The sequence below is a fragment of the Opisthocomus hoazin genome, chromosome 1, assembly GCF_030867145.1.
Source record: "Opisthocomus hoazin isolate bOpiHoa1 chromosome 1, bOpiHoa1.hap1, whole genome shotgun sequence".
NCBI lineage: Eukaryota > Metazoa > Chordata > Aves > Opisthocomiformes > Opisthocomidae > Opisthocomus > Opisthocomus hoazin.
Genome location: NC_134414.1, coordinates 119,586,121 through 119,602,070, shown reverse-complemented (window position 1 = coordinate 119,602,070; position 15,950 = coordinate 119,586,121). Strand labels below are relative to the sequence as shown.

The following is a 15,950-nucleotide window of genomic DNA, read 5'->3' as shown; positions in this document are numbered from 1 at the left end:
GGTTTTGTTCTTGTTTTTCTTTTTTTCTTTTTAACATTTGCAGGGTGTTGTGGAATATTTCTATTCCTAAATATTTTAGTGAGCCCTTGGAAGTAGGTAACTAAATAATATACACTGTGCATGTACAGGTGGAGTGTGGAAATGTCACAGTATCCAAGTCAGCCTCTTGTTTTTACCAAGATGCATCTAATAAGAAACAGTGACATGGAAACTGTTTCAGCATAACAGCAACACAAATAGTTTACATTATTACTCAGGTTTTTTTAAATACTGTATGTGAGCGTGGAGTAAATTTTGTCTGAAATACATAATTCTACAGTGGAGGAAGGGTGCTGAGAGGTAACCTGTCAGGACTGAAAGTTTCTAAGAGTAGGTTAGTAAAATTAGTGCCCTCTCAGGGTCCCTGCTAGTCTAGATGACGTCTCCTGATTCACTAGTATGAGTTACAGAAACTCCTGAGCTCTGCTCACTAAAGCATCCAATCCGAATATTATTGTCAGTAGCGCCACTAATATTTCATTGAATACTCTTGATGGAACGCTATCTACAAGTAAATAAGATAAATAATTTTTCCGTGTAAGTATAGCTCATCTAAATACAAACATGCTGGCACAACCGTCTTGCACTCTGCTTCTGTGGAAAAGTAAAGTAAATAATACTAAAAAATGCCATAGTTTGTCTGCTGTGCCTGTGTCACAACACAGTAATGAGAGTGATTAAATGCCCCACTCCATTAATGAGAGTAACTCAGATTTGCCAATCCCCTTGGCTGGATTAAGGTGAAATGACACCAGAGATCCTGTATTACTTTACAAGGTTTATTCACAATTATGATAAACAAACTTATTGTGGCACGATTATGACAGGCAAACTAGTGAGGCACGATTATGCACAATAATGACAAGCAAACTACTGAGGTACGGTTATGATGCAACAACTACTGTGGTATGGTTATGGTAAACAAGCTACTGTGGTACGATTATAGTAAGCGTTGGTGTTATAGTTTCAAAGGAGGCGGATAAGAACGTAAGGGGGGGACAGAAAAGAAAAGTTAGAGAGGAAAAGAGGAAGAAGAAGAAATAAAAAGATATCACCAGTCCTGGGTCCAGTGTTGATCCGGCCAACGGAGGGGGGGTCCAGGTCCCGGGGAATGCCGCCTTTACAGTGGTTCTTTCAATTTTTATAAGTAGCTAGCCCCCTCCCCTTAGTTGAGTTTCTCACGTCTCATGCAATTAATTAGTTGGTGATAACCACCTTTTCTTTTATAGGCTAAGTTAGCCTCTCTTGCCATGTAAAGTAGCACACATGCTCCTTACAGGTGCGGCGGGGCAAGTCTTTTTGGTCTTGAACTGAGTCAGTGGCCACGATCTCCCCCTACCACAGGTTCCTCTGTTTGACGTCTTCCCGGCACAGCACTATTGGCTTGTTAGCTGTAAAAAGGGAGCTGGGTATGGAGGCAACTAAAAGTGGTCTGCTTAGCTTTACCAGAGCAGCATCGGGCTGTGAGGGTCTCTCCCTCCGTCCAGATGTCACTTGGTTGATATAGCATCAGACCGCCAGGTGCCGAACGCCCTTGTATCCAATACTCACGGGTTTTGTGCTTCACATTAGGACCGTAGACGAATGTTTGAGACATTTTAACCTCATACTGTCCGGACCCTTACAGCCTCTACCTGGCTACTGCTTTATGTAAGCAAGCTCCTCAGCCTTTTGGCCTTCCTAATACAGGTATACAGGGTTGGTGCTTCTGAGTAGAATTGCTTGTTTTCTTGTTACTTTTTTTTTTCTGTAATTGATCTGACCAAAGGGAGGTACGGGTTTGAAATAAGAGGACTAAACAATGCTAGTTAGTATGGTTGGAACTTTTGTTGGAACAACTGGAAAATTGTCTCCTGTAAGAACTTGGAGCTGTTTTGTCAACATTATAAAATTGTACAGTACAGTAGCTCCAACTTTTTAACATCAGTAGGAAATGAGTGAAGATGGGCCAACCATGATAGAAGGAGGAATGGGAGAGAAGCAAGTCCTTTATTGGTATACCACAACCCAGAAAATTAAATACGGTTTTAACTTAAATGTTATCAAAATTTATTTAATTTTTTAAAAAAATGCTTTACATTTTAAAGTGACCTGACATTTCTATTATAAGTATCTACCAAAGACCTCAATGGATTTCTATTTCTTATTCATTTTTTCAAGGTACTTGCAGAGAAAAAAGGGCTAAAACAGTAAGAATGCAAAGAAAGAGTTATGATGTAAAGCCCTTCCTTAGCACGTAAATTGTACAACAGTAGTGCAGCCTGCTGGACTGAGGCAGAGTCAGTTTCCCCGTATGACTTGATGCTGCTTCAATGCAGCAGGTTCGACTAGAGGTTACAGGTGCAGCATCCCTTCAAAAACTAACTGTACAGGTTAACTGTATTTATCTAGGCTTGACTAATTGTGTACCAAACAATAGTGTAATGTGATTTAAAATGGCCAATATATTAAAATAGGAAAATCAGACTACTGGACCTTTTAACACTAGTATAAAATTGAGTACCTTGCAAGAGCACAGACTTGGTGAGCATTTGTCAGCTTCTATAAAAAAGTAGTAGTAAATTATGAAGCCTCTTGAGTTTAAACAATGTGTCTGATATCAGAATATTTGTTTTCCTGGATAATTTGTTTGTATTAACCTGTGCCTGTTTGCCTTAACGACTGAGGGAATAATAAAGTTGATCTGTTTGCTTTGACAAGAAGGCATTTATTGCAAGTGATGTGTGCTACAAAGGAGAAGAAAAGGTCAGTAACCAGTAAATGCCCTTGTAAAAAAAGTGTAAAAGGTAATAAAATACTTTGTGATGAATATAACTTCTAAAGGTAACATTTTCCTGCTGAGCAATGTTGTACAATTTTCCATTGCCAAATGCTTTGGTACATGTCATGAATAATGTTTTTATATACACACAGTTTTCATGGGTTTGTAAAATATTTTTATGCTGCACTTGATTCTGTCCAATTTGAAAAGCTTTGTTTTTATTTCTTAGGAAGTAAGAGTAGAAACCAATTTTCAGAGTTCTTGAAATACTGAGTTTTATCCAAATCAATTGTAGACAGATAAGTGAAGGGAGGAGGATCATCTGTAGAATCTCCAGGATCGTGACAGGCAGGTCTCCTACACCCTAGTCGTGGTCCCAAACTCTTTGAATCCAGAAGCGGTTTCTCTGTGACCCAGTTTTGGTTTTTCAGTATGGAAGTCTCCAAAGAAGAGACAGAGAGTATATTGTCTCAGTTAAGGTATTGCTAGAGCTGATATTCCCCAACACACAAATCTCATTTTATGAAACAGTCTTATACAGAAAGTTTCACAACTACCAGTATTTATCAAAAAGCAAAAAACTGTTTCGTACATCTAAGGATAACATTCTGAAAATTTAGTTCAGGTTATCTTGAATGTTTTTTAGTATAGTGTTTTTTGGTTTTTTTTTATATTCTTCAGAGCTTCAACAATTAATCATAAAATTCAGAAGAAATTGCGGTTAGTATTGCAGTTCGATCCTTATGATGTTGGGGAGGACCACTATCATCATTTTCTTTAGGATTTCTTAGGGCAGAGGGGGAGGCTTAAAACCTCTGTAGGAGAGTGTTCACTGTTTAAAAATTTGCATAGTCAAATGATAGGTAGGACATTTGAAAGTGTGAAAAACGTAGTACGGGCTTCCATGTTAGTTTTATGCATAAAGTATAGCCTGTAAGAGGAGGAGGGGAAAAAAAAAAAGAAAAAAAAAATAATCATTGTCATGTCCTGAAAATTAAGGGGGCTGGTGGAACATGTTGAGAGGAAGCATCTTTCATGCTTCTTGTATTCTTCGGTACTTTTCCAGGCGTCTGCTTTTGGCCAGTGTTGGAAACAAGCAACTAAACGGGCATTTAATTCTGATGCAGGGGGGTTTACTGCTATATTGAGAAGTAGACTGGAATGTCTTACCTTGAACAGTGTTGTGATAACAGTTAAGATTGACAAGTACTAAAGAAGAAAAGGGAGGCTGTAAAAGCAGAAAAAGTCATTAAAATGGAAGCCTTCATTTAGTGCTATATAAATTAAATCAATGTTATTCTGGTGGAAGAACAAGAAACTACATTTCTAGATAAAATGAAAGATTTCTTCTTGGAGCAACAAGTCAGACATCCCAGGTAATTCTACAAAACTTCATTCTGGCCTGGTTCTCCTAGTCAGCTACTGTGGATAGAGTACTGTATCCCTGATGTGACCTAGGGGTAACCATTTTAAGGACTCAGTACTCTTCTGTGTGTTTGATACATTAGAGGCATGCTTGTGTTTTCTCTGTATTACACCAGAGGTGATGCATTCTTTGATCCTTTAATACAGGCAAGGATAAGCATCCCCTCCCTTCTCCCCTAGGAGATACCGAAGATCTGAGTTTCAAAGCAAATACAATGTTTATCCTGATTTTTGTCTTATCATAGATTGGAAAGAGAAAAAATCTGGTATTTTCAGAAAATGGGAGCAAAATACTTTTCTCACAGAACTGATTTTACCAATACCTCTCTTTTTACCACTTACTCATACGTAATATTTCCTCTAGCATGTGTTTTATGGAGCAATTACAATATAACTGTTTTCCTGAATTGATTTTTGGTAATCTTTCAATATGGCATTGAATACCAGTGCTGGAGAGGTTAAAAAAAATACAAAGATCTCAGTCATCAAACCCAAGTGTTTCAACAGGAGTCTATTTGGAATTTCACTTTATTTATTGTTGCGTGGATGACAAGATCAAATGAATGCTTGTAGGGAAGCTCATTCTCTCATAATTTGGAGGCAGTATAGAGTTTCTGATCTGGTTTTAGTAGTGTGAATGTTAACTGTAATTACTTAAGAGATTGAAGAAGATTCAGTACAAACACGAGTAAATACAAAGTATTAGAATTGCTTAATATCCAAGAGCTTTACAACTAGGGAAAATTAACATTAATTGTTTTAAATATTTATAATTGTTTCAACAAGTAATCATTAGATGTTATCTAGATCTGATTTATGTTGATTCTCTTTATAATCTGCAGGTTGTTGCACTGTCATCATTGTTCACAGTGGTAGGGAAGTTAAATTCAAATTAGTTACAACTCCTGGATGAGTTGATATCTGGCTTGTGTAAATTGACATAACTCACCTTACTCTGATAGAAATACGTTAAGATGGAACTCTTGAAATTCTGTCCCAATGTGTCCAGTCTTCAGCTCATCAGCTTTAAATAGGATATTTTTACAGTATTTTAGATCATTTAAAAACTTGGTCAGCCTTATACACCTAATTAAACTTCTTACCTTTGATAAATAAAATAAACTGCTTGCTTTAACTCTTTTAAAATATTTAATGTCATAGTTAATTCAAAATACAAACAAAAATAGCAGGCATCTCTTGACACTGCCTGCTGAATCTTTTAAATATGCCTTCAGTTCTGCTTAGTCTGATTCTTTGAGATAGAATTGCTAGTAAACATGTCTAAAGAAGAGAGATCAAGAAAACTTTAATGACCTGTGGGGCACAGCTTCAACGTAATCATCATCAGCCTAACTACTTTGTGGTGTAAATGCATTTCTAGCCTAATAAACAAGTGTGATGTAAATTTTCATTATAGTAATAGAAAGTTAATGTAGTTGTTGGAATTGTGATGTTGAAATCTTGTACATACTGAAGTTGTCCAATATGCACAATATGTAGGAAATGGCAAACTTGAATTAATTCCTAGATAAAATTAGTATGCATTGCACTTCAATGATTTGTCTTTGTTTTGTTTCTCTAGTCAAAATTTAAGTTAATTTCAGCTTTGTTCTCTGCCTCCCCCACATTAGTTCCATTGTCTTGATTTGCATCATTTGTAGCAGCTGGCTTCTTGTCAATCTGTAGTTTGGACCTTTACATCAAACAGCAAATTAATTACAGGAAAAGAAATCCCAATAGTACTTCTATGCTTAGAGGCTGTCGCAGTTATCAAGAAGTGAATGTTGCTGATTCTTGTCAGAAATGAGAAGTGGAACATGAGAAAGGGGGAAGCGCATGCTTCACAGGTACCACTAGTTATCTCTAGAAGTAGATGTTGATCAGTTACCTGCACCTCCCCTCTTTTGTTATAAACTAGGGAAAAATAGCAATTATAAAAGAAAATAGTGGTATGAGATAGTGTTTTTTGTTAAGGGATGCATAGCCTTAGTGCGTCTCAAGTGCAGAAGCACTCTCGGGAGTTTGTTGGAAGGGCTGCGCGCACCCGAAATGTTAGTTCCTTTTCCCTGTACCCCATCTTAACTAGATGACCCACAGTGGTCCCTTCCAACCCCTACTATTCTGTGATTCTGTGAAAAGCCTACTTGAATTCATTCTGTCATAATTTATGAACTTCTCTTTTACTTTCTATAAAGAGAAATGAAGAGACCCTGTTAAAATCAAGCAACGTGTACAGAAGGCTCATGAGTATATTGTCCAGAAAGTGCCCGCAGAAACAGATGTTTAAAGTGCGAGCAGGCAGTGTTGGACCATCAATATGCTTGTCTGACATCAGCAAGCAATTTAGTCTTTGGTCAAGTTGTTGCACTGTGTTAAATTAGTTTTTTTTCTTAATGGCCATTAGTAATGGTTAGGAAATTAACATCGCTTTAGTAATTTGCTACACTTCTTTAAAAAAAAAAAAACAAAACAAGAAAACGCAACATTCAAACAGCACTGGTTACTGTGGTGGGGAAGTGGGCAAAGCGAGTGGAGGTGGGGAAGTCGGTGTATGGTATAAGCATGAAGGAGATATGCTCTGCTTATGGTGGAATACTCTATTGAAATGATAGGCTAGTGTAGTCTAAATTATTTGCTGTCTAATATTGCTTATTTCCCTCATTTTTATGTTTTTCTTGAGCAAATAAGTATAGTTTCTTTGGTTATCTTTTCAAGATGCATATAATCTCTGACTTTCTGATGTTTTTTGCTATCTTTAGCTGAGCTATCTTGGGTAGCCTGTCTTTTCAGTAGAGCGCAGATCACAAAAGAAGGTAATACCTTGCCCAGCTCTTAAGAGAATACTGAATTTGGTTAGATACAGTGTCTGTTTTGTAGCAATATCTTTCCTCATTTTCTGTACCTTATTGTTAGCACAGTTTAAGAGCTCAGTCCAGCATTATTCCAACGTCATTTTCGAAGTCCTGCTGTGATTCTGATTCTTTTGTATTTGTCTCTGGTTTTGAGCTGAATATGAAATTTAGTGGTTTAGCTTTTGAATGGGAAATTTAATTTACAACTTGTCAGTTCGTTTACAAAACGGATACCACTGTGAAGGATTCTCCTAAATATATATGCAGCCTCCTTTCTTTTGTTCTCTGTTCATTTCTTTGTTCCCGTGAAGCATGGAAATCAACAAAAATCACATTGAAAGTCATAGCTGTCACTGCCGACCGTATCCTCCGGGCCTTCCAGGCAGCACAGGCTGTGCGAGACAGCAGATGGTGGCTGCACATGCAGGGTACCCATCCAGGAATCGATGCTTGCCTTCTCGCAGCATCCCTGCCCTTCGTCTGCCCACAAAACGCCAGCTGATTGACAAAACTTGAGTAACCGCATATAGAAATGTTAGGATCTTTTCTTTTAATAGAAGCCATCTCAAAAATTTGATCATATGACTTCCCATGCGTATTTCCAGGTACACCACTTGTGGTCTCTATTTTATGGAGAGCAGGCGTTATGTGTAACATCCAAAATGTTTGTGGTGAATCAGCTATCGTAGGCTTTGAAATGTGTGTTGAACTTTCAAGGTACTTAACACATTTTAATCGTGGGTGAAATGAATAGTCCAAAGTGACAGACAGTCTGCTAGGCAGCGGGTTATAGCACGAGTTAGAACCGTTAAGTCCGTTTGGATTGGTCTCAAACTGTAATAATAACAGTATATAAAACAGGAAAGTTTTGCATACTTGAAAGTCATTCAAAATCCTGAGTCCCAAATGAGGTGATGCTGTGAATCCTTAGCTTTGACAGCTGAGACTTACTTTGGGAATTCTACATAAGAGAAGCTAAGCTTTTGTTATTTTATTAAATTGCAACTTTTCCCCCCCTGCATTTTTTTAATGGAGTGTGGTCTAAGTCTGAATAAACCTATTCCGTGTCTTAAAGTGAAGTCTGTTCAGTAGTTCTGTGGGCTAGGTAATCAAGATGTGTGTGAACCGTTGCTGCTATAGGAAACCAGACTGAAATACAATGGTGTTTGCACACACTCAAGGGAATCTGAGTGGGTGGACACACAGAGGAACCCGGAGCTGGAACATGCTTCATCCTGGCCTGAAAAGTGCCTCTGGTGCTTGTAACACCATGTTTTCTGTTTGGAAAAGGAGATCGTCTTGCAAGGTGGCTGAATTGACATGTGCTGTTAGATCCCCGAGTTCTCACACCCCCCGAGTCCTTTTGTTTCAGTATCAAATGCTGAATATATCCTCATTAAGCATTATACTTTATTCACTGTAATCTAGCCCACTACATGAATTAGGATGTCTTTTTGAATTTTTCTAGGCAGTGAGGAACCAGAGATTCAAGTCACCTTTTTTAATAGCTGTTTTTATAACACTGGAAATAATGATGACAGTGTTTATAGCCAGGATAAAATGTTTAAACAAAAAAAAGTGCATCCATCTGGTCTTTTTATTCTTTTGAAGTTTAATTGATAAAATGGGTGCCTTTGTGGTTGTGGAAGTTGACCGTGTGAATTGTATTGCTGATTTCTGTTAAATACTCTAAAACAATGGGTTTATACTCTTATAATGATGTTTTTAGGTTTCATTGCAGCTCTACAATTTGTATCATGGTTGACTGAATTTCTGTAGTTCTTATTAACAGATGGGAATGAGGAATTTTTAAGCATGGCATGATAGCATAAAGGTTATAATACATTTATCACTTTATACTTCCCCTGGAGTCCATGGATATTTTGCTCTACTAGTTTTATTGGACAAACAAACCTGTTAACAAGCATGAATGTTCTGAGAAAAAAATTAATAATGACCAATTTTTGTATGGAGAATTGTTCTTTGGAATTTAAAGCTTGTAGAAGGGAAATACAATTTATCTTACTTCTGTGATTTTTGTGTATTTTTAGCACGTGATTGCACAGTTCCTTAATGTTTTTTAAATACAGGTAACGAATTTGGGCATCCAGAATGGCTTGACTTCCCCAGAAAAGGGAATAATGAAAGCTACCACTATGCCAGAAGACAGTTTAATCTTACTGAGGATCATCTTCTTCGCTATAGATTCTTAAACACATTTGACAGAGACATGAATAAATTGGAGGAAAGATTTGGCTGGCTTGCATCTCCCCCGGTAAGCTGTATATACTAGATGATAAGTTTTTAGTCACCAGTTGGTTACGTGTTCAGAATAACAACAATACCAAATTTGCATGCAGAAATTTTAAGCAGCACTTTATTATGCACTGCATAATGCCCCACCATATATTTCAGGTTGTCAAAACATGTCACTGAAATATCTTCCACGGATAATAGAAATCTGAGACAGTCTCCTTTTAGCTTCATAGCAAGCTCTTTTCCTATTATTTTTGCTATTTTTATTTAGTAACTGCAGACTGGATAAAGCAGGTTATAAAATTGTCTATAATCCAATCCAAGTATTGCTTTGGGAAACTGTAAATTGTTCTGACGATTTACTTTATATAAATAATTACTCTGTTACCGAGAAAACACTTTTGACAGAGTATAGTGTAAGTTAGAGTCTCCCAGTCTTCAACCTGTCGCTTATGTGTTTACCTTTTTTACCTAAATATTGCACTTTAGTTTTTATCAAAGCAACTCTATTATTGTAATTTCTTAGTGTCTAATTATCTCATACTAGTCATAATACACTTTAAAGATTTTTTTTTTTTAATGGATGTCGAGTTATTTATTAATGGCTTTCACAAATAGAACAAAGGTGGTAATGTGCGGAAGTTTAATGTGGCTTATCAAAGCTATTTCTCACATAAATTTTAAAAAACATAAAACCTCTCCAGTGCTTCATTTTCCAAATTACTAACAGTAGATGTGATGCTGATCCCGATAGCAAGTAGATTGAGGACATGAGTTGATAAAAGGAGTCTATTTTTAGCTAAAGGACAGTGTGATAAAAAGACTGTGTTACCAATCGCTGAGCAAGAATTTTTCTAGTGTTCTATACCTAACATGCTTCTACCTTTTTCATTTTACATTGCCTTATAAAAAGTAAGCAGTTTAGTAATCAAAATATGACATTACATAGGTAAACAATTTCAGTTTGCATGTCAATGACCATATCTGTGTTGCTTGAATCTTTGACTGTTTTACCTGAAATGAGGTATAGAAGCTGTGAGTTTTTTCTTGTTAACTCAGTTAGAAATCAAATATTTATAGTAATGGATTTTCATCTTTTTCTTTCCTAGGCCTTTGTGAGTGAAAAGCATGAATCCAATAAGGTCATAGCATTTGAGAGAGCAGGTCTCATTTTTATTTTCAACTTCCATCCGTATCAAAGTTACGTGGACTACAGAGTGGGTATTGAAACTCCAGGAAAATATCCTTTTCTTGACTGTTTTGCTTGTACAGAAAAGCTTTAGAAGTTGAAAACTACTTTTATTTCTGTTTTCTAATATGAATGCAAATTGTAGTTAAAAGGTAAGAAACTATTTCCTTGTCATCAGTATAATCTTTCTTTAATTCTTAGTGTACAGCCAAAAAACAATTTAGAAATTTGCCTTCTTCAAATGAGATTGTTTTGTAGAAACCAAAAATGAAAATTTCAGTTTAAAGACTACAAGTCAAAGTTTACTTGTGATGCTTTGTTTTTTGGAATTATGTTGAGACATGAAAAAGCAAGTAACTCCTACTTCTTAAATAAACTACAGAAAGGAACCACAGTAAGAGGAGGCTGTGGACATAGTCACACAGGAAAATGCATTAGCTTAAACCTTCATAGAACCTGCCCCGACCCACGTGCAGGACCTTGCACTTTGCCTTGTTGAACTCCATGAGGTTCACATAGGCCCACCTCTCCAGCCTGTCCAGGTCCCTCTGAATGGCATCCCTTCCCTCCAGCGTGTCAGTCACACCACACAGCTTGATGTCGTCCGCAAACTCGCTGAGGGTGCACTAAGTCCCACTGTCCTTGTCGCCGACAAAGATGTTAAACAGTGCCGGTCCCAGTACCCACCCCTGAGAAATGCCACTCATCACAGGTCTCCACTTGGACGTCGAGCCATTGACCGCAACTTTTAGAGTGCGACCATCCATCCAATTCCTTATCCATCGAGTGGTCCATCCATCACATCTATACCTCTCCAATTTAGAGACAAGGGTGTTGTGCAAGACAGTATCAAATTGCTTGCTCAAGTCCAGGTAGATGACATCAGTTGCTCTTCCCTTATCCACCAATGTGGTAACCCCGTTGTAGAAGGCCACCAGATTTGTCAGGCATGATTTGCCCTTAGTGAATCTGTGTTGGCTGTCACCAATCACTTCCTTATTTTCCATATGCCTTAGCATAATTTCCAGGAGGATCTGCTCCATGATCTTGCCCAGGCATAGAGGTGAGACTGACTGGCCTATAGTTCCCCAGGTCTTCCTTTTTTCCCTTTTTTAAAAATAGTGGTTATATTTCCCCTTTTCCAGTTACTGGTTACTTCACTGGACTACCACGACTTCTCAGATACGATGGATGCTGGCTTAGCAATTTCATCCACAGGTTCCCTTGGGACCCGTGGATGCACCTCATCAGGTCCTGTGGACTTGTGCACCTTCAGCTTCCTTAGGCAGTCTCGAACCTGGTCTTCGCCTACAGTGGTCATTTCTTCATTCTCCTAGTCCCTGCCTTTGCCTTCTGCGATTTGGGTGGTGTGGCTGGAGCATCTGATAGTGAAGACTGAGGCAAAAAGTTGTTGCATACCTCAGCCTTTTCTACGTTCTGGGTAACCAGGTCTCCCGTTTCCTTCCAGAGAAGGCCCATGTTTTCCCTAGGCTTCCTTTTGTCACCAATGCACCTGTAGAAGCTTTTCTTGTTTCCCTGGATGTTCCTGGCCAGATTCAATTCTATCAGGGCTCTTGCTTTCCTAACCTGATCCCTGGCTGCTCAGACAATTTCTCTGTATTCCTCCCAGGCTACCACCCTCTGTAGGCTTCCTTTTCGTGCTTCAGGTTGTCAAGGAGCTCCTTGTTCATTCAAGCAGGCCTCCTGGCATTTTTGCCCAACTTCCTCATTGTTGGGATGCATCACTCCTGAGCTTGGAGAAGGTGATCCTTGAATATTGACCAGCTTTCTTGGGCCCCTCTTCCCTCCAGGGCTTTATCCATGGCACTCTACCAAGCAGATCCCTGAAGAGCCCAAAGTCGGCTCTCCTGAAGTCCAGGGTAGTGAACTTTGTGTGCCTTCCTTGCTGCCCTACGGATTCTGAACTCCACCATTTCATGGTCAATGCAGCCAAGGCTGCCCTGGAGCTTGACGTTGCCCGCCAGCCCCTCCTTGCTATGAGAGCAAGGTCCAGCACAGCACCTTTCCTTGTGGCCTCCTCTATCCCTTGGAGAAGGAAGTTATCATCAACACATTCCAGGAATCTCCTGGATTGCTTATCACAGAATCACAGAATCACAGAATGGTAGGGGTTGGAAGGGACCTCTGTGGGTCATCTAGTCCAACCCTCCTGCTGAAGCAGGGTCACCTACAGTAGGTTGTAGAGGACCTTGTCCAGGAGGGTCTTGAATATCTCCAGAGAAGGAGACTCCACAACCTCCCTGGGCAGCCTGTTCCAGTGCTCCGTCACCCTCAGAGTGAAGAAATTCTTCCTCATGTTCAGATGGAACTTCCTATGCTTCAGTTTGTGCCTGTTGCCCCTTGTCCTGTCACTGGGCACCACTGAAAAGAGCTTGGCCCCATCCTCCTGACACCCACCCTTCAGATATTTGTAAGCATTTATAAGGTCTCCTCTCAGCCTTCTCTTCTTCAGGCTGAACAAGCCCAGCTCCCTCAGCCTCTCCTCATAGGATAGATGTTCCAGTCCCCTCACCATCCTCATAGCCCTCCGCTGGACTCTCTCCAGTAGCTCTTCATCTTTCTTGAAGTGGGGAGCCCAGAACTGGACAGAGTACTCCAGATGAGGCCTCACTAGGGCAGTGTAGAGGAGAAGGAGAACCTCCCTCGTCCTGCTGGCCACACTCCTCTTAATGCATCCCAGAATGCCATTGGCCTTCTTGGCAGTCAGGGCACACTGCTTGCTCATGATTAACCTGTCGTCCACCAGCACTCCCAGGTCCCTCTCCACAGAGCTGCTCTCCAGCAGGTCCGCCCCAAGCCTGTACTGATGCATGGTGTTGTTCCTCCCCATGTGCAGGACCCTGCATTTGCCTTTGTTGAACCTCATCAGGTTCCTCTCTGCCCAGCTTTCCAGCCTATCCAGGTCACGCTGAATGGCAGCACAGCCTGCTGGTGTACCCACCACACCTCCCAGTTTGGTGTCATCAGCAAACTTGCTGAGGGTACATTCTAACTCTTCATCCAGGTCGTTGATGAAGAAGTTGAACAAGGCTGGGCCCAGTACTTACCCCTGGGGGACACCACTAGTTACCAGCCTCCAACTAGACTCAGCGCCGCTGATGACCACCCTCTGAGTTCTGCCATTCAGCCAGTTCTCTATCCACCCCACCGACCACTCATCCAGCCCATAATTCCTGAGCTTCCCTAGGAGGATATTATGGGAGACTGTGTCAAAAGCCTTGCTGAAGTCTAGGTAGACAACATCCACAGCTCTCCCTTCGTCTACCCAGCCAGTCATGTCATTGTAGAAAGCTATCAGATTGGTCAGGCATGGTTTTCCCCTTGGTGAATCCATGCTGACTACTCCTGATAACCTTCTTTTCTTCCACTTGCTTGATGATGACCTCCAGGATAAGCTGCTCTGCTGTGTTGTCCCATCAGCAGATAGAGGGGTGGTTGAAGTCCCCCATGAGGACCAGGGCTTGAGAATGTGAGGCTGCTCCTGTGTGCCTATAGAGGGGTTTGTCTGCTTCGTCCATCTGGTCAGGTGTCCTGTAGCAGATCCCCACTATAATGTCACCTGTGCCTGCCCTGCCTTTAATTCTGACCCGTAAGCTCTCAGTCGGCTCCTCATCCATCCCCAGGCAGAGCTCCATGCACTGCAGCTGGTCATTGACATAGAGGATGACACCTTCATCAGGAAGGTTGTACAGTTTCTGTTTTGTAGCTGTGTGCACTGAGAATGCACTCTTAGCTCAGCTGAGCAGTAAATGATTATGCTTGAATGGTTTTGCGTTTCCATGGCTGGTTTTGCATTTCTGTCCAAATTCTTAGCATTGAAGGAGATTCAAAAAATTAATGCTAATTTGCCGGAGGAATTTAATTTGCCCAAATTCAGTTTGTTTCAAGTCCTTTGACAAACATAGTCTAGTGGATCTTGCTGTGTCAGTTTAAAGCACTACAGTTCCAGTTTTGGCCTACTCTCTTCGTATTTATCAGTAATTTCAGGAAACTACTGCTATTTTTCAGTTGCTTCAGTTTAATGTATTACCCTAACCTCTGAGCACTGCTGAGTTGACTGACAGGGTCTCAGGACCTTAGCAGAATTCTGGTTTAGAAACATCAGGTCAAACCCACCTTCTTCAGTGCTTTCTGCTGCTGCTGGAACTCCTGGCAAAAGTAGGATGGAATAGTAAATTCGAGTAGTAAAATCTTAATCTGGTGTTGTGAGATATACCAGTACTTGACTGTCATAGGGTATTCACCCATTTAAGTTCATGCTACTGCAGTTCATCTGTCTTGCATGAAATTCTTTGAGTTCTGCAGATGGAAAAGGTACGAGTTCAGTATTAAGGACTACAACACATAACAGAATTAGTGTGACTTTTTTGCTCTGTTACTTACACAGATACTATTAAATCCAATCCACATTTTCTTGTTCGCTTTCTGCCTTTCTTTTTCAAAGATGCTAGAGGTTCAATTATCAGAAATGCTGAAGAAATATTTTTACAAAAATCTCACTCTTAATAACTTTTGTATCACTTATTTTCACACTCTGCCATAGCACATTTTCATCAGGCTTGTATTTAATTATATTTGTGTATGAGGCTGTTTTCCTGACTTTATTTTCTGGTTTGTTCTGAATTAATTTCATGTATCTGTTTTACATCACCAGAATCTCCTTTCTCCTTATAAATTAGGCATTTGCTGCCTCTGTAGAATCCTGAATGTGTTGCTCCTGTTTCAGCTGGGGCTGCTGTATAGTAGCTCTGCTGAAGCAAATTGCAAAATCTGCTTTTCACTGGTTTTACTTTACAAATCAAGGCCCTGCTGGGTTTCAGTAAGTTGATCTGTTGCTAGTTCACTCTGGACATTGAAAGAGCTTTCTAGTGTATCTTGGTCAGAAGCAGTCATTGCTAATAGATTTTTTTTTTTTTTTTTTAATATAAGCAGAAACTCATTGGAGAGTGTTTGCTATTCACTTAGTAGTAGTAGATCAGCGACTTTTTTACAGTGCTTATGTTTATTTTGGTTCACTGAAACTCAACAGCTCAAGTGTGTTCAAAACAAGTATGATATAAACAAGGCATACAGATGATGTTTCATATTTGTAGTTTATATTGTATTTTAATATGTTAGTTCACATTCTTGTCTTTGTGTGCAGTATAATTTTGTTTACATCATATATTATAGATAGTTTAAATTTAAAAGGCCTTTGTTAAAGCATAAAGATCCATATTAGCTTTTCATTTACTAACCAAAAGTTTTTATTGCTATTGGAACTGCCAGTTACCAACAGTGTATTTGCTTTTGTTAAGCTGGTTTATCTGAGTAACCCCTCCTGCCCCATGCAAACAGTGGATTTTGTGGTTCTCTGTCCTCAGTGTGTGACGTGCTTTGCTGCCTTTGGTGGGAACAGAGGACTCTA

At 39.6% G+C, this 15,950-nt stretch overlaps 1 protein-coding gene across 4 annotated transcripts in view; it reads left to right on the top strand.

Annotated features, from left to right (window-relative positions):
* Positions 1-15,950, top strand: part of GBE1 (1,4-alpha-glucan branching enzyme 1) — a 171,264-nt gene that overhangs the window by 128,388 nt on the left and 26,926 nt on the right. For all 4 annotated transcript variants that reach the window (XM_075434098.1, XM_075434088.1, XM_075434073.1 and 1 more), the window contains 2 exons: positions 9,168-9,352; positions 10,443-10,573. In XM_075434098.1, the coding sequence (XP_075290213.1) occupies positions 9,168-9,352; positions 10,443-10,573 (316 nt within the window). The remainder of the gene's footprint in view (positions 1-9,167; positions 9,353-10,442; positions 10,574-15,950) is intronic.